Genomic DNA, 27187 nt, shown 5'->3' on the forward strand with positions numbered 1-27187 from the left:
TCAATTATCGGTGTTATAAAGAGAGATTATATTTCGTGGTCCGGTCTTACACAGACTCATTGTATAAGATACCTCCACTTGCATGTCCTTACACGAACGATTTGGATCAAATCGTCTATAACACTTACAACTGTTATAACATTTACAAAGTGAGTTGTATCCATAGTGTTACTAGGATAAGGTATTCAACCTTATCCATATACTGTAGACCTTTCAGGTTATTCCTCGAACACGATCCAGTTGTATGCCAATTACATACTGTTCAAGTTACAATAAATAACCTTGGATCTTTTTTTTATTAGATTTGGAATTATGCAAAATAAAATAAGAATACTTTATTAAATAAATACTTTATTAAATAAATATTTTATAATATTTATTAATAATTTGTTTATAAATTTACACAGACTACGAGATTTAGGACATAAATTCTAACATCACCACCATGAGAACGAAATTTTATAAGCAAATAGATAACAGAGTTTCAGCAAAAGGAATGAGTTTATGCAAAACAACAGTAACATCAGATTTATAATATAACGACAAAATCCACGTAAATTTGCTGAAATCATTAAAAAAACAAAGACATAATAATGATATTCTTCATTCGAAATAATTGGAGAAGGTCCCATACATTGCTATGCACTAATTGAAGAGGTAAAAAATAAATAAGTAATATTAGAAAAAACTAAGACTATGCAAAGTGTGATGCAAGACTTGCATGGAATGGTGTCTAGTCGATGATGCCAAAGGAAGAATTGGAGAGGAGGATTGATTAAACATATACTTTACTGCCATTACAACTAATTGGATGGAGGATGCCATCATTGATATGCGAAATTCATGCGATTGAAACAATCAAGAGCATTATGATCGAACTTAAGGATAACTTGACCAAACACACGATCATTGGACTGATTACTGCCACTGGATCCACTATTTGAAGACAAATGATTAGACTGCTCCATAATATAATTAAGCCTAAGGTTTTGTTGCTGAAAAAAGTCCCAAAGTTGGGTCGTGAGAAGAAGTTCCCTAGCCCGCATTATGAGTATTAAATGAACTGTGATTTTGACCTCTTGACCCATGGGTTGTAATCATGTCTTGCAAAAATTTCAGGGTTACACATAAATGAACCTTACTAGTCGCATCCACCATTTCGATTACCATTTGGCTTGAAAAGCTGCCATGACTGTTGGGGAGGGTTCAACTGTAGTGTGAACAGAAGCAAATGATTCAACGGGCAATCCGTTGAGAATGTGCAGCAAGGTTTCTTCATCTTTCATCGAAACAAACGCAGAGGCTTACTTGTCCATAAGATTCTTGACTCGTTATGTATGTTGCTCAATCGACTGAGCGATCATTTTCTTAATGGTACAAAGTGTATTTCGCAATTCTAAGATGCTATAATGAGTCTGGTCTTGGAGGAATAACGCTTTTCTAAAGATAATCATAGTTAATAAGCTGTTGAGACAATGGTAACGTAAGAGAAGAAAGAGGGGGAAATGGTAGGCATTGTTGAGGGTGTTAAATGCTTGGCCTTGATGGGTCCATTGCAGATATTTTTGTTTGGACTGGGACAAAATTACATATATTAAAGAGAAGATAGTGTGAGGTTGGTAAGCCGCTGGATTTACCGTCACTCGTAAACCCGTACTACACAAATAATATTTATATGCACCGAACAAATTACTTATACTAACTAGTAGTACAAGCGTTAAGTTCGAAGTCGAACCACAGAGAGCCAAATTGGATTCCTAAAAAATTGAAATCGGTAGGAAGTAACCAAGGGGGATGGGGAGGGGATTGTGAAAATTGCGAATTAAAATTGCACGAAAAAATTAAATTGCACAATGCGAAAGAATGTGTAAAAATATCAATTGAACAAAATACTTATCTTGGATAGTTCTAGTTTATTTCATTCTTATTCAATTTTATCATAGACTATTCAAAAGATATGTGAGAAATTTAAATTACAACTTAGCCTACTCATTTAAAATCCTAACCGGTTGTCCATAAAATCAAGTTAATTAAAGGAAAAACGAGAATCTTCAACTAATTAATCAATCAACAGGCATTAAGATCTAAGGCAAAGCTAAGTCAAACAATTGATTTCCATCGTCTAACCAATTATTTGAGCGAGAATTATCTAAGTTAGAAAGTAATGCTTATTAATTGGAATCTCAAATTAATTTCACAAACTTACTTAACTCTTGTTTCTAGGTGATGACTACCTAATGATTACAAATTAGGGCCAATCAAAGCAATCAATTATACATACAAAGCTAATTTGTCAGATTATCCCATATAAGACAATTGAATAATAAACTCAAGATAAATTCTCATAAAATTCAAACAAGTCTCACAAAATTAAATAACACAGTTTTAATAACGAATTGGAATGGAAATAAACTACAAAACCCAAGCTAAGTTCTTACCATTTAGCCATAAATCATCTTCTAATTCAATATAATGCAAAAAGGGGAAGAAGATTTAGAGTTCTGGTCAAAATAGAGGCAGAAAACCGAGTAAAAACAAAGTGACAATTGAGTATTTGATTGTGTGTAACCTAGATTCGGACTGATGAGTTATTTATAGAATCTGTCGTAGCGTCGCAACGCTCAGGACAGCGTTACGACGCTGTCCTGCTTCCGTGCGCTGCTCTAAGTCGTAGCGTTGCAACGCCACATGTAGCATAGAAATGCTGCTTTGTTCTTTGATCATCTGCTTCGAGTCGTAGCATTGCAATGGTACATGTAGCATCGCAACGTTGCCCTGTTCTTCACGGAATGGATAGCTACTGTCTTATAGCGTTGCGACACTCCAGTTGGGCAGAAAATCTCAATTCTTGGCCTTCTTTCTTTGATTGTTCAATTTGGCTCCTATCTTGGCCATCTTAACGACTTTTTGACCCGAACGCTTCATTTATCTATTTGTACAGTCTTACAAAATAATCGATTTAAATATATTAAGTAGTTTAACAATCCCAGATTAAGTAGAGTAAGATAGCACATTCCCATTACTATCAAACACCCCCAACTTAGCTCTTGATTGTCCTCGAGCAAGGTAAAACAAACAATCATGCAAAAATAATCAGCTTGTCAAACTAGAATGTTCCTTACTCAAGCCTCAACAGTCAATTAGAATCAAATTCACAATCGATTAGGTAATCCAAAATCATTCTATCATTTCAAGAATGATTTGAAAATTCGTTTTAAGATTTGTTATGCACGTTCAAGCACAAAGTTATTTATTTTGAACAAGAGCGAGTTCGGAATGGCCTTATGAATCTTCCATTTATTTTCCCCCTATACTGGCTCGAAGGTTCCAGAATTAGTTTTCCTAAATTCAAAGTGGTAATGACATTAAATTGGATTGATCAAAATCTAATCGTCCATCGTCCTTACTGCATATTTTTTTTTATAAACTAAAACGAAGGGGAAACTTAATCAAGGAAACCGACTTTTGTTTTGGCTTGTCCACACGGGTGTCATGCGAGTCATCCAACTACGAACCAATTTCCCTTCAAAAGTGTCTAAGCTTACTGATTCCTCTGGGATACTTTAGCTCAGAGAGAAACCACAGGTGTCATGGTTGCCCCAGGTTAATCATACCCTAGAACAAGAGGAGTAGACTCTTATACATGCACATATGAAAATTCTTTTTTTATTTTTATTTTTTTATTTTTTTTATTTTTTTTTATTTTTTTATATTAGGAAACAGTGATATGAATTGACTACATTTCAAAGTATGTATTACTAAACTGAACAGTTGAAAGACTAATATCTATCAACAAGGCCTTTCGGAGTGACAACAAACTTATGGTCCAATAATTCAATTCTAAGCAAGCGAACGTGGTCAAAATAGATATGCAAAGGTCTTGGCGATGTAATTAAAAAATATTAAGCAGAATTTCCAAAAACATCATGAAAATTATGAATCTTTTCATTGACCTATTCTCATACAAAAATGGTTCATACGAGTGCGCCATAAACTAGTCATCTCAAGAAACAAAATAGTAAGACAAACCACAATCAAGCAAACATATGTGGAAAAAAAATCAGTCTAAAAAATCGCCTAAAAATCCAAACACTCCACCTCGAAACTTTTAAAACACACATTGTCTCCAATGTGATTAAAATAAAGCACGAGGGATCAGAATACTTCCCTGAACAATGGAGCGGAGGAAGGATATAAGAGATTCGAATCAACTATTTTCCTCCAAAAATTCTGGCCAACCAAGAATGATAAAAAAAAATTAGGCTCAACAATAAATGAAAAATTACCAAATTGAAATCTAATCTAAGAAAGCAAGTAAGTTTAAAGCCTGATTTCCTCCAGGAAGCGCAAATTTTTATGATCCGTTACTCGACCGTGGTGGCTCGTTATCAGATGTAAATCGGTGAGTCCAACTGATAGGCGATGTCAAAGAAATTCAAAGACTTGCCATCATGGAAGACCTTCAACCTATGCCCATTTACTTTTAAAATTTTCCCTATCTCAAGATTAATGATATCTACTACACCATAAGGATAAACGTGAGAAACGCCAAATGGGCCAAGCCACTTGGATTGGAGTTTTCTAGGCATAAACTTCAACCGAGTTGTATAGAAGTACCTTTTGCCCTATCTGAAACTCCTTAGATGCAATCATCCTATCATGAAAATCTTTCGCTCTTTGCTTGTGGATTAGAGAATTGTCAAAAGATTCTAACCTGAGCTCTTCCAACTTTTGAAGCTGTAAAAACTTGGTCTTCCCAGCTGCCCCTAAATCCCAATTGCACTTCTTGACTACCCAATATGCCTTATGTTGGATCTCAAATGGAAGATGGCAACCTTTTCCATAGACCAACCTGTAAGGAGACATCCCAATAGGAGCCTTGAAGGCTATCCTGTAAGCTCACAAAGCGTCGTCAAGTCGAAGCCTCCAATCCTTCCTTCTTGGGTTGACCACCTTTTCTAAAATAGTCTTCACCTCCCTGTTGGACACATCTGCCTGCCCATTAGTCTGAGGGTGGTATGGGGTGGCAATACGATGTTGTACACCGTACTTCTTCAACAAGGAAGCAATGACTCAATTGAAAAAGTGTGATCCTTGGTCACTGATGATTGCCTAGGGAAGCCAAACCTGCATAAAACGTTAATCTTCAAGAAACCGACAACCACTTTAGTATTATCAGTAATAATGGCCTTTGCTTCCACCCATTTGGAAACATAGTCTACTGCCAATAAAATGCACTTGAACCCACAAGAATAAGGAAAAGTTCCCATAAACTCAATCCCCCATACATCAAATATCTCACAGTAAAGAATAGGGACTTGTGGCATTTCGTCCTATGGGAAAAACCTCCTGACTTTTGACAACGTTCGCAAGTCTTACAAATAAAGTATGCATCCCTAAATAAAGTGTCCCAATATAAACCTGAATTTAAAACTTTTTTAGCAGTTCTCTTGGGACTTAAGTGTCCACCACATGCATGCTTATGATAGAATTCTAAAACAGAAAAGAACTCGTCATTAGGGACACACCTTCTAACTACCTGATTAGTACAAAATTTCCAAAGAATAGGCTCCTCCCAGACATAATACTTTGATGCACTTTTTATTTTGTCTTGTTTATGCTTATTCATTCCATAAGGGAATTCACCAGTGGTCAAGTAATTCACAATATCAGCATACCAAGGAGTCATGGAAATATCGCCTGCCTGCATCATTGTGTGGTCAGGGAAGTCTCCATTAGAACTGAGACAACCTCCATCAGCTGCAATTCTGCTCAAGTGATCGGCGACAGCATTCTCGCATCCCTTCCTATCATGAAGTCTTAGGTTAAAATCCTGGAAGAGAAGAACCTACCTCAGCAATCTAGGCTTGGACTGCTTCTTGAACATCATATAGCGCAAAGCTACATGATCAGAAAAAGCAACTACTTCGGATCCAACAATATAAGAACGAAATTTCTCAAGAGCAAAAATAACAACTAAAAACTCATTTTCTATTGTGGTGTAGTTGCACTGAGCTGGGTTAAGGGTCTTCGAAGCGTAGTAGATCATGTGATGTTTCTTATCAATCTCCTACCCCAAAATAGCACCTAACCCATGGGCGCTCGAGTCGCACATGATCTCGAAGGGAAGATCCGAACGAGGAGCCTGAATAACCGAAGTACACGACAAGGCATTTTTCAACACATCAAAGCTTTTCCTGCATTCATCATCAAAATCAAAGGCCACATCCTTGTGAAGAAGATGAAGGAACTCATTTTAAAGAGATCCTTGAGCGAAAGTGGATCGTCCAAATTCCATTTTGATTGGAAAAAAAAATTACATTAAACATACAAGATATGCATTCTGAAATAAATTACAGCATGCATTTTATAAAGAAAAAGAGTTCAAGAAATACTACCTTTGAAGAACGTTTCTTCGTGTAAATTCCTCGAACTATCACAAGCACAAAAATAGTGACAAACTTGAAGACCCTCTTCAAGAATTCTTGAACCAAAACAGAAGAAATAGCTATTAGGAGCCTTCGATATACTTAGGATGAGAGTCTAAGAGTCGTGGGCTCTAACTATTTTGGTTAGGAGGGTGAGTTTGAGTTTGAAGAAGGAAGAAGATTGAAGAAGATACATAACGTTTCTCTTCACTCTATCATATAGAAAACTTTAATCATGTAGTATTCAACATTAGTTTGTTAAGGAAAAAAAGAAAAATAAATTAATTCTTTTATTCCATTTGTCATAAAATCACTTAACCACCCACTAAGGTGGTTGGAGAGAAATGAGGAATTAATATCCAAAATATCCACCCACTATAGTTCTTTTCTCTATTTTATGACATTTAATATAAAACATATTTATATTAAATTTAATAACTATGAATCACATTCATAGAATATATTTTTGAATCTTATTCAAATATTTATTTCCTCCAAATAAACTATAATGTATGAAATACATTATGACAGTTAAATCATATATAATTAAATTCCCTCTTATTAATTTGAATAATTTAAATTAACCCAAAAACTAATTCTCAACTAAATCCTTTTAGCTACCAAGGGGACCTTATGGATCGTAGCTTGAAGCTCCAATAGTATGTGAATAATTAATCAAACTCTTTAATTACATTATCCACCATTCGTTAACTGTCGGGCACTCCGCTAAAGATCGACAACTATGCTCTTTGCAATACAGGTATATTTCTGTGTCCATTGGATATAACCAATCAACAATACGATGACCCTTCACAAATTACTCGTAAGTACTGATGCGTTGTGAATATGATGAAATAATGGTGTATATTGCGATGGTGGTATATGTGTTGTACATGCAAGTTTTCCTAGCAAAATCCAAGTATAAATCTTACTAGGTTGCCTGGTAAGCCCAGGGTCGAACACAGGGACTATGGAGACAATATGCGACAGTAAATTTTGATTCCTTTGCAGTAACAATCAAAACTATAAGTTGGTTGGTATGTTTGTTTAAAATATAAATCCTATGCGGCGGAATTGAGAAAAGAGTCAATAACAGCGAAAGTTACAATGAGTATGCAGGGAACGGGTTGAGAAGGGATTTAGCTAACACTTTCTAAGATTGCGTTCAAGTTATGCGATCATGTTACACACATACACAAGAGGTCATCTCTCAATGCAAATGCTATAGCTCCTAATTTTAGGATGCATGCGATGTATACGATGATGTCTATACGACTTACGTCTAAGCCGATATTCTTGTCTATGCGATGATGAATGACACACACATACACTAGGCAATCGCATACTATCATATCCTATTTCTAGGGTGCATACGATGCATGTTAGCAAACAGAACTTATCTCTAAGTTTCTATCTCTTGCTTATGTGGTTCTAATCTGACTTTCTCAAGCCTAGATTCTAACCTAGCTCTCTCAAGTCTAGGTTCTTTCTTTAGACTCTCTCTCAAGTATCTCTAAGGGGTGATGGACGTATACATAAGACAAGATGATCGCATAAAATGAAGATCTTAGGTCATGCTAGCTAACTGTTTCTCAACCCATTCGAAAGTTTAGTTACTCATGCGTAATGTAAAGAGAGTGAACAGATGTAGAGATGCAAATTCCATTTTATAAATAAAATCAGAATACAGAATAATGGAAAATAGGGATAGTGAGCCTAGTAGCAATGTCTTGCTTCCCAAGGCTTTTACACTGTGTTTTTCTCTACTTTGCCCAAAAGAATGTTCTTGCTTTCACAAGAGTCGGCTCTCTCTCCGTTCTCAATGCTCCCTGACACTCCCTCGAGCTAACCAGGAACGATCTTTCAGCGTCTTCTCTCTTCGCTCGCCTCCACCTTCTAAGTATAAAAATTACAGATTACAACTATCTATAGAAATGGAGAGAAAGAACACCAAAATTCTGAACTGCTGAACTAGAACTACTTTAACGAAGGTGGCCTTCGATATTTATAGAGCTTCAAGGTGAAGAGATTTTCTCTCAAATGATTGCAATGAGGGATATCATTAATTCTCTGTCTGCACCGATTAATTGTCACCGAAAAGTTGAGTGTACTTGCTATAGTATGTCATTAACGGCTTGTCAACTAAATTCGGATTCGACCGTCATCAGCTTTCTGTCCCATCATGATTTATTAAGCTTTCACCTTGATGTGCCGTCTTTATGCGGCCACTTTCTTGAACAGATCTTCGCGAACGCATACGATCGCATCGCTTTGCGATCGCAATCTTCTAATTCTCTCGGACGCTGAATTCTGCCTTGCGCCAACGCATTTTCCTGCACAAAATACGTAAATTAGCTGCTTTAATGCGATGGGCGCATGCGATCGCAATGTTCTCAACTTAATTCTTTTGGACATGATTTTACATATTTTTACCGTCGCAATCCTATATTGTTTTATATCTTTGCATTGTAATAGCGTGCACTTCTGCCCGTTATCACACCCTCAAATTTAAAACAATGCTTGTCCTCAAGCAGAAACTAAAGATTTTCTCTGAGAGTCAGCCACCTTTTCCTTTTTCTCGTGTCTTATTCAAATCCTATAAACTAAATTCTCCTTAATTCTTATCTTGGTCTTTTCTTAAAATATTTCTAAAGTTTAGGGACCTCAAGTTTATCCTTCAAAAAGACTTTACTTGTTTCCAGGGTATTGCATGATTTATTTCAAAAAAAACTTTTTTCAACTAGGATGTTTTCAAATGATTTTTATCCTTGCGTAGTTTAGATATTCTTTCTATGACCTTGCACTGATCCGAGTGCCTAGCCTTCATTTTGGCTTGCCCCCACAGGTGTCATGCGAGCATCCAACTACGAGCAAGGCGCTCTTTCTCAGTCTAAACTTATGCCTATTTGGCAGTAGAGTTACGATCATTTTATTTATTCGTGGATCATGATTCCTACCTTCATTTTGGCTTGCCCCCACGGGTTTCATGCGGACATCAAACTATGAGTAGGATCCGATCGCAACGTTATGATTTTTTTTTTTTTTTAGATGCCTAAAAGTAGCAATGTTGAAAATAAATACAGCACCCCAAAATTTAAACGCAGCAATGTCCTCATTGCTGAAAGATTGAAAAAATTCATGTGATACTCTTAGGAGGTTTTGTAAAAGTCAGTTTGAAAGAAAGCTGGTGGACCACTAACTTTTAGAAATATTTTGTGAATTGACTGTCCTAAAATTAAGTTGATTCTAGTACATGCGATGAGAAATAGAGGCATACGTTTCATCATTGAAATCGTAATTGGCATAGAAAAATAATGTGGTGACTTACTAAAGTAATCAATATTTAATGATTGTGCCGACTAAAGAGGATGCAATGATGAAATTATCAAAGTTAGAGACGGGAATAAACAAAGTCAAGGAAAAATACAACCCCCAAATTTGCTCTGTTGCCCGCATCATTTATGATCGCATCCTTCTTTGCGGCGAGCCGATTTCTTCGATTGTGATGGTTGAACGATTTAGCCGTGTTTTTCAGTTATCGTGTAGCTCCACCGCAATCATTCACCACGATCGTTGCAAAAAATATTCAGAGGGTAAAGAATATAAACGACAGAGTTATTAAAATTTTTCTCCTTTTTTTTTAGAGATAAGGAGTAAAAATGATATAGAAATGATAACGGATATAAAAAGGTAGATTTGAGTTCATGAACTGAAAAGGATACTTAAAAAAGATTGTGTCCCTGATGAATTTGAATCGCATATCAATGTAGAGACCGCTTATTCCTTTCAATCTGGGCTCTTTACGTCCAAGGCGATTTTCTCTTATTTTCTCGATCTTTTGGGATCTTGATTGCCTCAAGCCGGAGCTTTTTCTCATTAACGTTCATCACGATTTCTCCCTTGTGTACATTAATTTGAGCGTAACCAGTCGATAGAAATGGTCATCCCAATATGATGGGTGCATATTCATCCGTTTTATGATCCAGAATGATGAAGTCTGCCGGTAAAATGAATTTGTCAATTGAGATCATGACATCTTTCAATTCTCCCTCGGGGTGTACTCGAGATCTGTCTGCAAGCAGGAGAGTCTCCATCGTGGGCGTTAGTTTTCTCACATTCAATCGTTTGAAAATTGATAGCGGCATTAAATTTATACTCGCCCCAAGATCGCATAGTGCTTGACCAATGTAGACCCCTCCAATTGAGCAGGGTATCGTGAAGCTTCCCGGGTCCCACATTTTTTGTGGGATCATAGTATTTAACCTTTGCGTTACTACCACTGTAGCGATTTTTTCTTCATCAATCTGTTTCTTTTTCAATATTTACGGGAATGGTGGTCGTTGTACTTCTTCTGTCTCGTGTTCTAGAGGCTTGTAGGTGAATGCAACTTCTAGGCTCATCTTCTCGGGTACTTCTGCATCATATGTCAATGGGTTCTTGGTTTTCACTTCATTTGGGTTGGTCATGGTGGGCTCTTCCCCTTCTTCCGCTATCGTTTTTTCGCTCAGCAAGGAGATTGCTAGGCATTGTTCCTTTCCTACATCTCAGAGTTGCGAGGGAGCTTAGTTGAGCTCGGCAACACTCCTTGCGGTCTACTTTTGAGCTTGCCCGCAATTTGTCCTATTTGGATTTCGAGATTGCAGATTGAAGTTGCCTGATTCTAGAGCACCGTCTCGTTCTTTCTATGTACTGCTTTAATAGGCTTTCCAGGGAAGAAGATGGCGGCGCTTGTGAGCTGCTGGCTTGATTTTGCGTTTGACCGTTCATTCGTGGGAAAAATCCTGGCGGCCTTCTTTTTGCGCCATAGGTTGATAACTTTGTTGTTGATTTTTCAACGCGAAATTAGGGTGGCTTCTCCACCCGGGGTTGTACGTATCAAAGAAAGAGTTATTCTTTATGAAACATACTAACCGCGGATTCTTTTAGCATTCTTCAATCAGATGTGCTTCTCCATAGGTGACACAACTCGTGGTTGTTTGAGCGATTGCGTTGACCTGCCCTTTATGCGTTCCCATGCTATTGATTGCGATGCCCTGTATTAGATTCATCATCGCATTCATTTGGTTTTGTAGGGATGCAATGACCCCATTGTTTGTGTCACTATCTTTAATTCTTAGTCGTTGATCGCTTTCTCTCCAGTCTTCGTGATTCTTCGAAATGCGATCAAGTATGTTCTTAGCTTCGTCGTATGTCTTGTCGAGCAGACCTCTAGCTGCTGCCGCACTGGCAGCCGTCTACGATGTAGGGTTCAAACCATGATAGAACATTTCCATTTTGAGACAATCGAGTAAGCCATTGTGCGGACAATCTTGCACCAGTCGCTTAAACCTCGCCAGGCGTCACTGAGCGATTCGTCGATATCTTGTTCAAAATTAGTAATCAATTTCCTCCTTCTTGCATTTTCTATCGGGGGGAAGTACTTCTTCATGAACTTTTCCACTACTTGTTCCCATGATGTGATCTCCCCTTGTTCGAGAGAATAAGCCAATTTTCGTGTTTGGTCACACAGCGAAAATGGGAACAACGTTAGTCGAACCTCCTCAGTGGAGATGTTTGGGAACACAAACGTATTGAAGATTTCAATAAAACTCCGGAGGTGGGTGTGCGGATCCTCGCCACGCCTACCGCCAAACTGTCTAGCAGGTTGAACATCTAGAGCATCACCGGCTTCATCTCGAACCTCGATCCATCTAAGGCTGGCCTCATGATTCCTGGTGAGAAATCGTAAAGGTTGGCCGATGTATAGTCTCAGATGGGCCTGTTGCGGTCGTTCGCCATAATATTATTTGCGTTTGGTGCTCTGTCTTCCGGTTGCTCCGCCGTATTGGGATTTCTTTCTTGTTGTTGATGTAGGTGGTTGTATCTTCTTCTTCTTCGAAAAGTTCTCTCAATCTCTGGGTCGTAATCGGGCTCAGGAACTTGTCCTTCGCTCATACGACACTCACTTCTTCCCTTACAAAAGGAGAGGCAGTGCACAGAGATGGAAAGCTGCAAAGAAAATCAAAAAGTTATCGTTAGCACAATATGTATTGCCATAGTCCCTGGCAACGGTGCCAAAAACTTGATGTGTTGTTAATATGATGAAATAATGGTGTATATTGTGATGGTGGTGTATACGTTGTACATGCAAGTTTTCCTAGGAAAATTCAAGTATAAATCCTACTAGGTTTCCTGGTAAGCCCAGGGTCGAACATAGAAACTATGGAGACAATATGCGACAGTAAATTCTGATTCCTTTGCGGTAACAATCAAAACTATAAGTTGGTTGGTATGTTTGTTTAAAATATAAATCCTATGCGGCAGAATTAAGAAAAGAGTCAATAACAGCGAAAGTTACAATGAATATACGGGAAATGGGTTGAGAAGGGATTTAGCTAACACTTTCTAAGATTGCGTTTAAGTTATGCGATCATGCTACACACATACAACAGCAGGTTATCTTTCAATGCAAATGCTATAGCTTCTAATTTTAGGACGCATGTGATGTATACGATGATGTCTATAAGACTTATGTCTAAGCCTCTATTCTTGTCTATGCGATGATGAATGACACACACATACATTAGGTGATCGCATACTATCATATCTTATTTCTAGGGTGCACACCATGCATGTTAGCAAACAGAACTTATCTCTAAGTTTCTATCTCTTGCTTATGTGGTTCTAATATGACTTTCTGAAGCTTAGATTCTAACCTAGCTCTCTCAAGTCTAGGTTCTTTCTTTAGATTCTCTCTTAAGTATCTTTAAAGGGGTGATGGACTCATACATAAGACAAGATAATCGCATAAAATGAAGATCTTAGGTCATGCTAGCTAAGTGCTTCTCAACCCATTCGGAAGTTTAGTTACTCATGCGTAATGTAAAGAGAGGGAATAGATGTAGAGATGCAAATTCCATTTTATAAATTAAATCAGAATACAGAATGACAATGAAAAGTAGGGATAGTGAGCCTGGTAGCAATGTCTTGCTTCCCAAGGCTTTTACACTGTGTTTTTCTTTACTCTGCCCAAAGGAATGTTCTTGCTTTCACAAGAGTCGACCTTCTCTCCATTCTCAACGCTCCCCGACACTCTCTCGAGCTAACCAGGAATGATCTTTTGGCATCTTCTGTCTTCGCTCACCTCTGCCTTCTAAGTATAAAAATTACAGACTATGGCTATCTATAGAAATGGCGAGAAAGAACTCCAAAATTCTGAACTGCTGAACTGGCATTGCTTTAACGAAGGTGGGCTATCTATAGAAATGGCGAGAAAGAACTTCAAAATTATGAACTGCTGAACTGGAATTGCTTTAACGAAGGTGGCCTTCGATATTTATAGAGCTTCAGGGTGAAGAGCTTTTCTCTTAAATGCTTGCAATGATGGGATGTCATTAAATCTCTGTTTGATGCGTCGATTAATTGTCACCAAAAAGTTGAGTGTACTTGCTACAGTATGTCGTTAACGGCTTGTCAACTAAATTTCGATTCGACCGTCATCAACTTTCTATCCCATCATGATTTATTAAGCTTTCACCTTGATGCACCATCTTTATACGGCCACCTTCTTGAGCAGATCTTCGCAAACGCATACGATCGCATCGCTTTGCGGTCACAATCTTCTAATGCACTCGGGCGCTAAATTCCTTGGATCTCAATTTTGCGTTGCGCCAACGCATTTTCCTGCATAAAATACGTAAATTAGCTGCTTTAATGTGATGGGCGCATGCGATCCCAATGTTCTCAACTTAATGCTTTTGGACACAATTTTACATATTTTACCGTCGCAATCCTACATTGTTTTATATCTTTGCGTTGTAATAACATGCACTTCTTCCTGTTATCAAGTATAGTTGGGCCAAATTACCGTTTTGCCCCTGTAGTTACATCTAACTTCTTAAGTACCACTAATCTCTTTAATGAACAATAGATCATAGTCCTACTATGACTAAATCCTTCTCGGGCCAAGAGAGGGTGTGGCGCTACATTGTTCAAGACCTAGAATCAACTCTTAAGGGAGAAATTTACCAACTTATCCCTGCTTTAGGAAAGGAATGAATTCCATCTTTTGTAGCTATGTTCCCAGCTCCCCAATCAAACGAATCCAAAATGGTAGGCTTGTTGAGTCGGCAATCTGGCTACTCTCACCCATACAAATCAAAGGACCGCCCTCATAGACAGCAGTTCACAACTCACTCAAGATTAAGGTCATGTTACCTATGGTTATCCTAGTGAAATGACAGTATCTATTATAAACGGTGTTATATAATAAGACTAAACATTTCGTGGTCCAGTTTTATACAAACTTCTTTGTATAGAATATCTCCGCTTGCATGTCTAATACATGAATGATCATGATCAGATCATTTGTAGCACTTTACAACACTTGTAACACCTACAAAGCGGGCCATACTCATAGTGTCACTAGGATAAGGTACCCAGCCTTATCTATATACTACAGACCATTTAAGTTATCACTTAAATATGATCCACTTGTATGTCTCCACATACATGTTTAAGTTACAATGATAACCTTGGATGTTGGTTTATTGGTTTGTAGTTAATGCAACTAAAATATCACATATTTTACAGACAAAGTGAATAAAATATCATATATTATTAATCACATAAGAGTTTGTTCATACAAAGTTTACAAACTATAGAACCCTACGAGATTTAGGGCATCAACCACAACAATCTCCCACTTGTCCTAAAGCTAGTGGGGTGTACAAGATAATAAAATTACTAGTACACAAAACAATAAATTACGACATAACATGCCCAGTACAAGATCTCCCACTTGCCCTAGTCCAGTCGTGGTCTGTCCCATAGACCTATACTCTATAGTTGCCCTCAAAACTGTAGCCGTGAGGGCCTTTGTAAATGGATCAGCAACGTTGTGCTCCGAAGCTATCTTCGTGACAATCACATCCCTTCGATGCATAATCTCTCGGATGAGATGATACTTCTGCTCTATGTGTTTGCCCCGCTTATGACTCCTAGGCTCATGGGAATTAGCCACAGCACCATTATTATCTCAATAAAGTGTGATGGGCTTTGACATGTCTCGAACAACTTCTAGTCAGTCAGAAATTTCCTGAGCCAAATGGCCTCGTTAGCAGCTTCACAAGATGCTACATACTCAGCCTCCATGGTGGAGTCCACGATTCACCCCTTGCTTGGTGCTTCGTCATACTACAACCCCTCCGTTAAGAGTGAACACTGATCCTGATGTGGATTTCCGAGAATCCCTATCTATCTAAAAATCAGAGTATGTGTTCCTATAAGGATTAAATCCTTAGAACCATACACAAGTATGTAGTCTCTCGTTCTCCATGGATACTTGAGGATGTTCTTAACGGCTATCCAATGATCTAATCCTAGGTTAGACTATTGTCTACTAACTATCCCCACTGCATAGCAGATGTCAGGTCTAGTACATAACATCGCATACATCAAATTGCCTATGACAGATTCATAGGGGACCTGTCTCATATCCTCAACCTCTTTAGGTGTCTTAGGACATCATTCCTTAGACAAAGTAACTCTGTGCCTGAAAGGCAAAAAGCCCTTCTTGGAGTTCTGCATCGAATATTTGACAAGCATCTTGTCAATATACGATGCCTGAGACAGTACTAGTATTTTGTTCTTTCGATCTCAAAAGATCTGAATACCAAGAACAAATTGAACCTCTCCCAAATATTTCATTTGGAATTGGGTCGCTAGCCAGTTCTTAACTGTAGTCAGTAAGCCTACATCTTTCCTAATTAGTAGGATATCATCTACATACAACACTAGAAAAACTACTGAATTGTTGATGATCTTCTTGTAGACATAAGGCTCATCAACATTCTGATTAAAGCCATAAGAATTTATCGCAGTATTAAACATTATATTCCAAGATTGAGATGCTTGTTTCAGTCCATAAATGGATAGATTAAGCTTGCAAACCTTTTGCTCTTGACCTTGGACTATGAATCCCTCGGGCTGCACCATATAAATGGTCTCCTCAAGATTGTCATTCAAAAAAGCAGCATTAACATCCATTTTCCATATCTCATAGTCATAATATAAGCAATGGATAGGAGGACTCAGATAAACTTCAGCATGGCAATAGGCGAGAAAGTCTCTTCATAGTCGACTCCCTTTACCTGAATATAATTCTTTATCATCAGTCTAGCCTTGAAGGTTTGCACCTTCCCATCAGCACCCTATTTCCTCTTGTAGATCCATTTACAACCTATAGGTTTAATCCCATCAGGTTGACCTACAAGATCCTATACTGAAATGAAGTACATAGAATTTATTTCAAGATCCATGGCTTTGATCCATTCATCTCTGTCGACATTCTCCATTGCCTTCTTGTAAGATAATGGATCCTCAACCTCGCCGTCAGCTACCATAGCAAGGATTTTAATTAAACCCATAAAACAAATAGGTCGCTTCGTAACCTTCCCACAACGTCAAGGTTCCCTAAACGCTTGAGGTGGATTTGATCTACTAGATGAATATACTTCAACAACTCTTGTTGAGGTACCAGACTCTTCAACAACTCTTGTTGAAGATTCAGTAATTTCTTTGAAAAGTTCATTCAATAAGATTTTACTTCTGGATCTGTGCTCTCTTATGTGGTCCTCCTAAAAAAAAGTAACACTTGTAGGTACAAATACTTTATTTTCTTTAGGATCATAGAAATAACCATCTCTTGTTCCCTTAGTGTAGCCTACAAATAGGCATAACCTTGAACGTGGTTCCAGTTTCTTAGGGTTGGCTTCAAGCACATGTGTTGGGCAACCCCAGATTCTGAAAGGACGTAAACTAGCTTTACGACCATTCCATAACTCCATAGGTGTTTTGATAACACTTTTAAAGGGAACGCAGTTCAGGATATAAGCTGCAATCTCCACTGCATAACCCCAAAGCGAGTCAAATAAGGAAGCGTAACTCATCATAGACCGAACATTGTCCAACAGGGTTCGATTTTTCCTCTCTGATACACTATTCTGCTGAGGTGTACCAGGTGCTGAGAATTGGGATACTATTCCATGTTCTATTAAATAGTTCTGGAAAGTCAGATCCAAAAACTCTTCACTTCGATCAGATTGAAGTGTTTTAATCGTTCTATTTAATGCATTTTCAACTTCAACCTTGAATTCTTTAAACTTTTCAAAAGACTCTGACTTCTGTGACATTAAATAAATGTATCCATACTTTGAATAATCATCAGTGAAAGTGATGAAATATTTATAACCTCCCCTAGCTTTTATATTCATCAGACCACATAGGTTTTAATGCACTAGCTCTAGAGGTTCTTTGGCCCTATGACTTTTTCCAGTAAAAGGCCTTTTAATCATTTTGTCTTTAAGGCATGACTCACATACAAGTAAAGAATTTTCTTCTAACTCGCTTGGAAGTCCATTTTTCACCATCCTCACAATCCCATTGAGATTAATGTGTCCTAATCTTACTTCCCAGTTGGGCATTTTCTTTAGGAGAACTTCTAAGTTGTTTATTTTGAGTTACGATAGTTTTAAACATCTCTATGTTATGGAGGGCATTTGTTGCTAACGACCTTAGCACATACAAATTATTTTCCAGTTTAGCAGAACATATATCAACTCCATTCTTAGTAATAAACACTTTATTATAAGAAAATTTTTGTTGATAATTATATTCCAAAAGACGCTTTACAAACACTAAGTTCCTTTTTAAATCAGGAACAACAAATACATCATTCGAAATGAGAAATTTGTTACGTAAAGTTAATCGGAGACCTCTCCCTGCCACAGTTGAAACGACGTGCCTGGTTCCAACTCGCATCATTATCTCACCAACATCAAGTTGCTGCCAAAAACTAATTCCCTAAAATGAAGAACAAACATGGTTAGTGGCCCTTATAATCCAGGCAGAATCATCATTCTCCACTAAACAAGTCTCTAAAACAAGCAAATCATATTTACCTTGTTTAGCCTTCTTCTTCTCTGCCAAATATCTGAGGCAGTTCCTCTTCCAATGCTCGTCTTGGTTGCAATGGAAACATTTTCCTTTTTCTATCTTCACTAGTTGTCTACCCCTTGGAGCAGTAGCTTGTGGGTTAGTAAGAGCCTTCCCCTTACCACCCTTCTTCTTTTTCCACTTTCTAGTGCCAGAGGAACAAGATGCAAACTTAGTTCCAGAGGTCGAACCTTTGTGGAACTTTTTAGATGATGAAGCAAAATTTGTTTCACCCTTCTTCTTCTTGCTTTTCAATAAGGATTGAAAAATCTGCAACTTGTTGAGCAAAGTGGTAAGGTTGTAGTCAATCTTGTTCAGAATAGCATTGCTTCGAAAATGAAGGAAGCTATTTGGTAAAGATTCCAGAATGATGCTAACTTGGTTGGCCTCATCAATGCTTGACCCATTCATCTCAGCCACAGTGAAGTGGATCATCATGTTGAGAACATATTCCCGAATAGATGACCCCTCTTGCATCCGTGAGTTGAAAATGTACTTGAGAGCGTCGTGCCTAAGCTATGCAGATGGCTGTCCGAATATTCCCCTCAGGGGCTCCATGATCTCATGTACAGTGACCATGGGTTCATGCTTCTTGGCCAAATCTTCGTTAAGGCTAGCCAGGATGTACGCTCGGGCCTTCTCATTCGCCCTTGTCCATCGCTCATACGCTACCTGAACATTTCGAGGAGCAGTAAAAGCTGGAACGGGAGGACACTTCTCCATTAGGACGAAATGGAGATCATCGATTATTAAAATCGTGTTTATTATATTTTTCCAACTAGCATAGTTCTCGCTAGTTAGTTTATCAGTGGCAAGTAAGCTTAGAGTCGCAGTAGCCACAATAAAATTTCCGAAACAGAACAAACTTAATTAAGTCTACTTGCATTAAACCTCTTTTAGAGAACCAATCATGTTTTAGCAAAATATTCTAGTGTACCCTAAGTTACATCTATTTTACAATGATACTTTAGTGAGGTAGGACAAAAATCACCGTAGGGTAATCAAGTACCCCTTCATTCAAATGAGACATTCTCAACCATTAGACAGAAACAACTCCTTGTAACTAAGTCTAATAGTCACCATTGTTCGGTCCAGAATTTGTTAACATCCTTAACAATTATGTGTAAGTGTAACCCCTCATTTTAGGTTCTAGAGTCATGCCCTAATGAGCCAACCCTAGGGAAAAACCGATTAGGACAAGTGACTAAAGCAACCCTATCCATTTTTGGAGATCAAATAAAGGGTCATGCAAAACTGCTATCCTTTAGGGGGACACCCACGATGCCACGAGGCGATGCTTGAAACTTTATCCAATCTAATAAGAGAGACCGAAGGATATGTTGTCACACGACCCGCTCTCACTTATTATGAAAAATCTCTCCATTCACCTTGGTATTGACCTACCCAAATGCCACCCGTAGAGGGACACCCATGGTGCCTCGAGGTCGAGAGTAGATCTCATGGTGTGAACTTTTAGGGAGAAACGTGTAGAGGTTAAAGTGAAGTATCATATACTCCATTTTCCTCCCACTGAGTGTTCTACCTAGGGTTCATTAACTTAGAAAATCCGGCTACTGATTTTATCTAAGTGTTTGTTTATTAATCAAAAGCAAGAGTTGGTTTTTAGCAAATTAAAAGACTTTGGTTCAAGTCCCATTAAATTCTTTAACAAATTTTCATCAAATTTACATGCATGTAACAAATCTATCTAATTCACCTTTCCAGGTAGGTTTCCAGGTAGGGGTGCGACGTTTCCATCGACTTAAGTACCCTAGCCTAGCCAAAACCAACCTTAGACAAAAGATCCCTTATAGATACATTTGTTACATATTTAATCTTTTATTAGGAATCAATTTAATCCTATTAAACCGATTTAAAAGATTAAACTTAGATTTCTAATCTTTTTAGAAATGTGATCTTAGGTCTATTTCAATTAAATTTTAAAACACTTTTAAAAAATGATTAAAGCCTAAGGTTTGCATGCAACTTTTTTTTTTTTTTTTATTGATTTCAATTCTAATTTCATTTATTATAACACTTATAAGAAATGAAACAATTAAAATCAACCAACATTGCAAGCAAGACATACATAAGTTATTTATAACAATTATAAACTAACCTAAGGTAGTGTCATGCTGCATGCAATGTTCATTCATTACTAATATATAACTTTTATATAACTAAGTAATGAACTAAGCTATAGCATATATTCCATACAAACATTCAACCTTATATTATAACATTTATAATATAAATGATGCATGGATATGCTATAATGCATGCATACATATATTATAACTCTTATATTATATGATGCATGAGCATGCTTTATGTAACTTAATCATGCATACTAATATATTATAACACTTGTAATATAAAATTATGCATGAAATTAAATGTATGACCTATGGTGGGTTTTAAAACTATATGACATACATTATGACATATAAAATAAGCATACATCACATGTATATTTTACTAAAGTTGATGGACCGAGATACATAATCTCAAAATCGAAAATAAAAGGCTAAACTATTATAAAAGTTGAGTTCATCGGTTTAGAACAAGTGAACCGGGTCTTGAACCGCTTGCCTCGAACCACTCCACCAAGAACCCTTGCAGCTTGATCGTGTAGCAAATGCCTGATCTTCGAGTAACGAGGCGTTGAGTATAAACGATTTTGTATATGCGATCGCGTAACTTTTGACATGCAATGAGCATGAAACTTTACGTGATCGTGCAACGTGCATCGAGTATCGCATACCATGCAATCGCATAGCTATTGCCTATGCGATGAGCATGATAGTCTACATGATCTTGTAGCGAGCATCAAGTATCATTTACTATGTGATCGTGTAGCTACTGACTACGTGATGAGCATGATAGTCTACACGATTGTTTAGCACGCAAGCCTTGCGTCGAGTATCATAAACCGCAGGATCGTGTACCCATCAAGTGCCTATGCGATCATGCAGCCAACGCAACACGATTGTGTAACAATTTTTACACGATCGTGTAGCATTAGCTATGCTCGTTTAGCAAATGTTACATGATCGTGTAGTAAAATCTACACAAACGCATAACAAAGTCTAAACAATCGTTTAGCTCTAGCTACATGATGCAGCTAACAATGCTTCGTCTTCTCCATTGAAACACACTGCAACCTTTCTTCTGAAGCTTTACGAACTACTCAAAACTAAAAGAATACAGACTCAATTGCAAGTTTATTGCCCAAAAACGTAGGGACTCTTACAAATTAACTTTGTAATTTAAACATAAAGCCATAAACAGAGATTACTACTCCGAAACATCCATCAACAACCATCCATATACATTTAACATTTAAACGCAATGTAGAAAGTAAAACCCACCTCTACGGTAAATGATTTCAATACAGAAATGGAATTTGGAATCAGAATGCAAACCTGACTCTGATACCAATTGAAGGAACTCATTTTAAAGAGATCCTTGAGTGGAAGCAGATTGTCAGTATTTCATTTTGATTGAAAAACAAAATTTACAGAAAAAATATAAGACATGCATTATTAAATAAATTACAGCATGCTTTTTACAAAGAATAAGAGTTCAAGAGACACTACCTTTGAAGAACGTTTCTTCGTGTAAATTCCTCGAACGATCACGAACACAAAAATAGCAACAAACTTGAAGACCCTCTTCAAGAATTCTCGAACCAAAACAGAAGACACAACCACTAGGACCTTCAGTATACTCAGGGTGAGAGTCCAAGAGTTGTAGGTTTTGACTATTTTGGTTAGAAGAGTGAGTTTGAGTTTGAAGGAGGAAGAAGATTGAAGAAGATACATAACGTTTTTGTTCACTCTATCGTATAGAAACATTCAATCATATAGTGCTCAACGTTAGTCTGTTAAGGAAGAAAAGAAAAATAAATAAATTTCTTCATTCCATTTGCCATAAAACCACTTAACCACCCACTAAGGTGGTTGGAGAGAAATGAGAAATTAATATCCACAATAATAAAACTAATATAAATAAATATGATAACTAACTTATCATATCTTATTTATATTAAACTATATGTTATATTAAATATAACAAATAATCTATAGTTTTAATATTGTATCATATACAATATATAAAATATAGTTCTTTTTCTCTATTTTATGGCATTTAATATAAATCGAATTTATATTAAATTTAAAAACTATGAATCACATTCATAGAAAATATATTTGAATTTTATTTAAATATTTATTTCCTTAAAATAAACTATAATGTATCAAATTTATTATAACAATTATATCATATATAATTGAATCAATTTAATTATATCATATATAATTTGAACAATTATATATGATTATATATATCATATATAATTAAATTCCCTCTTATTAATTTGAACAATTCAAATTAACCAAAAAACTGATTTTCAACTAAATCATTTTGAGCTACCAAGGGGACCTTATGAACCTATAGCTTGAAGCTCCAACGGTACGTGAATAATTAATCAAACTCTTTAATTACATTATCCACCATCCGTTAACTGTCGGGCACTCCACTAAAGACCGACGACTGCACTCTTCGCATTACAAGTATATTTCTGTATCCATTGGATATAACCAATCAACAGTACGATGACCCTTCACAAATTGCTTGTAAGTTGGGCCAAATTATTGTTTTTCCCCTATAGTTACATCTAACTCCTTACGTACCACTGATTCCTCTAAACAATAGATCATAATCCTACTATGACTAAATCCTTCTCGGGCCAGGAGAGGGTGTGGCGCCACATTGTACAAGACCCGAAATCAACCCTTAAGAGAGCAATTTATCTACTTATCTCTGCTTTAGGAAAGGAGTGAATTCCATTTTGTGTAGCTGTGTTCCTAGCTTCCCAATCAGACGAATCTCCAAAATGGTAGGCTTGTTGAGTTGGCGATTTGGCCATTCTCACCTATACAAATCAAAGAACTGCCCTCATAGGTAGGAGTTCACAACTCACTCAGGATTAAGGTCATGTTACCTCCGGTCATCCCGGTGAAATGAAAGTCTTTATTATGAACGGTGTTATATAATGAGACTAAACATTTCGTGGTCCGGTCTTATACAAACTTCTTTGTATAGAATATCTCTGCTCGCATGTCTAATACATGAATGATCAGGATTAGATCATTTGTAGCACTTTATAACACTTGTAACACCTACAAAGCGGGCCATACTCATAGTGTCACCAAGATAAGATATTCAACCTTATCCATATACTACAGACCATTTAGGTTATCACTTAAACATGATTCACTTGTATGTCTCCACTACATGTTTAAGTTACAACGATAATCTTGGATGTTAGTTTATTGGTTTGTGGTTAATCATCGAACGAGTCTCCATATACAGTAAAGTCATCCATAAATACCTCCATGCAATTCTCAATAAACTCATAAAATATGCTCATCATGCAACGTTGGAAGGTGCCACGAGCATTACATAGTCCAAACGGCATTCTTCTGAAAGCAAAGATGCCATAGGGACATGTAAAGGTCATCTTCTGTTGGTCTTCTCGGTTAATCGAGATCTGATAGAAACCTGAAAAACCATCAAGAAAACAGAAGAAAGACCTTTCAGTTAACCTTTCGTGCATCTGATCAATAAAGGGAATGGGGAAGTGGTTTTTCCTAATAACAACATTTAATCTCCTAAAATCAATACACATCCTCCACCCATTCTAAACTCTAACAAGAATTAAACTACCATCATCATTTTTTACCACAGTAACACTTGTTTTTCTTAGGCACTACATGTACGAGACTAACCCATTCACTTTCATCAATAAGATAAATAATACCTGCATTTAAAAGTTTGAAGACCTCTTTCATCACTACTTCTTTAAGGACAGGATTCAAATGTCGCTGAGGTTGTCGACAACGTTTAGCTTCATCTTCCAGAGAAATTCTATGCATGCAGATAATAGGGTTCATATCTTTTATGTCGGCTAACGTCCATCCAATGGCCAGCTTGTATTTCTACAAGACTTTTACCAACTATTTTTCTTGCTCATCTGTCAGGTTCTTTGAATGATTACAGGCAAAGTCTCAGCTTCTCCCAAATAAGCGCCTTTAAATGGTTTGGAAACTCTTTCAACTCCACCTTAGGTGCTTGCAAAACAGAAGGAAGCACATTTTCAGAAGACTCACTATCAGAATAATAAGGCATACTTACCAGTTCTGTCATGGACAGGGTGGAAAGCTCTCCAAATGAAATCAAATCGCCCGAATCATCCTTGTTGCCATCATAGATGTCTCATACTACCTCCTGCTCAAGACAGTCAAACACATCAATCTGGCACAAAGACTGTACATGCCCAACTGTGGAAGATCTCATAGCATTGAAAATATTAAACTTAACTATCTCATCATCGAATTCAATAGACAACGTACCCTCATCCATGTCAATCTTAGTCTTAGCAGTCTTCATGAAAGGCCGACCAAGCAAGATTGATGCAGATGAAATAGATGTAGGCTTTTCCATCTTAAGAATATAAAAATCAGAAGGGAAAAGCAAACCATTAACCTGAACTAGGACATCCTCTATGATTCCTAGAGGGTGAATAAAAGACCTATCAACTAATTGAATCACAACTCCAGTTTCAGTCAAGTATTTTAATTTTAATTCTTGGTATATTAAATATGGCATAACATTTATGGATGCACCAAGATCTAGCATGGCCCTATCAATTTTCTTTTTGCCAATAACATAAGGGAGAGAAAACATACCTGGATCCTTTTGTTTTTCAGACAAATTTTTCTGAAGGATTGCAGACATAGACTGGCTTACCACCATTCTCTCATTTTCTCTTGCTTGCCTCTTTCTCGTGTAAAGCTCCTTAAGGAACTTGGCGTATTTTGGGATTTTCTTAACGACATCGAGGAGAGGAATATTGATCTCCACCATTCTGAACATCTCCAGAAGCTTCTTATCCTTGTCTACCATAGGCTCTTTTGCCCTTACAAGCCTGGAAGAAAAGGGTGCTTTAGGCGCATAAGCATCTAAAGGAGGAAAATGGTGAGAGGATATTCCCTTTTGCTTTTCTGGTGGTGTGATTGTAGAATTTGAAAAAGTGGTTTCTGGTTCTTCCAATTCTGGCTCTTTTATTGACTCAGCAGGTGGGTCCAACTCCTTGCCACTCCGCAGCGTTATTGCACTTACATTTTCCCTGGGATTTGATTTTGGCTGAGGTGGGAGTTTTCTAGACTGTCTTTCCAATTTGCTCATCGAAGTGGCTAGCTAAGAGACTTGGGTCCCCAAAGCATCAATGACATTCTTTCTATCCTGTTGAAATTTAAAAGAGTGGCCAACAAGACTTTTTGACAATATCTTCCAAGGACATACCTGAGCTAGACGGAGCTCCACGATTAGGCTAAGCTTGCTCGTTCTGTCCATCCCATTTGAAGTTTAGGTGATCCCTCCACCCAGGATTGGGTTCTACCGTCTGTTTTATCGATTGAAATTATATCCTCCAGCAACATTCACCTCAGTATTGCTCCTTGTAGAGCATTGGGGCAAATGTCAGTTGTATGTCCAACTCCATGACACATCTGACAAACAATAGGAGGTTGTCCATTCTCTGTCTCCACAATCTGTTTAAAAGCTGAAACCAGGTCAGATATTTCTTTTCTAAGTTCACTTACCTCGTTAGCCGACTTTACACTGGCATCAACTCTAGTGCCAAATTGTTGAGAATTTACTATCATGGTAGCTATCAGTTTCATTACCTCAGTTGGGGTTTTATTAACTAAGGCTTCTCATGCTGCTACATCTATGATACTCTTGTCAGTTTACATCAACCTCTCATAAAAATACTGGATCAATAGCTGGTCTGAGATCTGATGGTGGGGAAACTTCGCACAGATCTTTTTGAATCGTTCCCAAAACTCATGAAGGGTCTCCCCGTCTAACTGCATAATACTATAGATCTTCTTTCTGATGTTGACAGCTCGGGATGCTGGTAAGAACTTTTCCAAGAATTGCCTCTGCAACTATTCCCAAGATGTGATGTTCCCAGGTGAAAGGATGTAGAGCCACTCCTCGGCATCTCCCTTCAACGAAAAAGGGAATGCCCTCATATTAATTTGTTCTTGAGTCACCCCATTCGGTCTCATCCCATTGCACATCACATAGAATTCCTTCAAGTGCTTGTGCAAGTCTTCACCCTGTAGACCAGAAAATGCAGGAAATAAGTGAATTAATCCAGATTAAGCTAGAAGTTACCTGTCGTTTCAAGATAGGCAATGGATAGGGGATGTTAAGTGAAGTCTAGTGTTGTGAGCTCTATAAGAGACTTCTCACGTTCAACCATTACTACTAAAATTTCAGGAATACTTTCTTCTTTTGATGTGTCTTCAACACGAATGTCTCTATCAAACGCAGCTTGTTGTCTCCCTTCTCTCCTGATTCTTCGCTCTTCCCTGGAAATTTCTACAAAATACAACTGTCTAGAACCTCTGGGAGTGTCGGGTTATGCACCAAAAGAGAAAATCAATTAGCAAGGAAAGCACTACAAGCTTAAAAAATCAAGAAATCCGTTGGCTCCCCAACAATGACATCAATTTGGTAGGCTGTTGGATTCACCGTCGCCCGTAAACCCATTCTATGCAAATAATATTTATATACACTAAACAAGCTACTTATACTAACTAGTTGTACAAGCAGCAAGCCCGATGTCGAACTACAGAGAGCCGAATTGGATTCCTCAAAAATTGAAACCGGTAGGAAGTAACCAAGGGGGGAGTTTTGTGAAAATTGCGAAT

At 37.5% G+C, this 27187-nt stretch overlaps 1 protein-coding gene across 1 annotated transcript; it reads right to left on the bottom strand.

Moving 5' to 3' along the window:
• Positions 1-4581: 4581 nt before the first annotated feature.
• LOC150032425 (uncharacterized) lies at positions 4582-6049 on the bottom strand. Its single transcript, XM_090306900.1, has 5 exons — positions 5853-6049; positions 5540-5807; positions 5139-5333; positions 4904-5052; positions 4582-4852 (listed from the first exon to the last, which is right to left on the bottom strand). Exons 1-5 carry the CDS (start codon positions 6047-6049, stop codon positions 4582-4584), a joined length of 1080 nt encoding a protein of 359 aa, XP_090163026.1.
• Between the last annotated feature and the right edge of the window lie 21138 nt (positions 6050-27187).

This window comes from Benincasa hispida, chromosome 11, assembly GCF_027475165.1.
Source record: "Benincasa hispida cultivar pf3 chromosome 11, pf3_genome.v1.1, whole genome shotgun sequence".
NCBI lineage: Eukaryota > Viridiplantae > Streptophyta > Magnoliopsida > Cucurbitales > Cucurbitaceae > Benincasa > Benincasa hispida.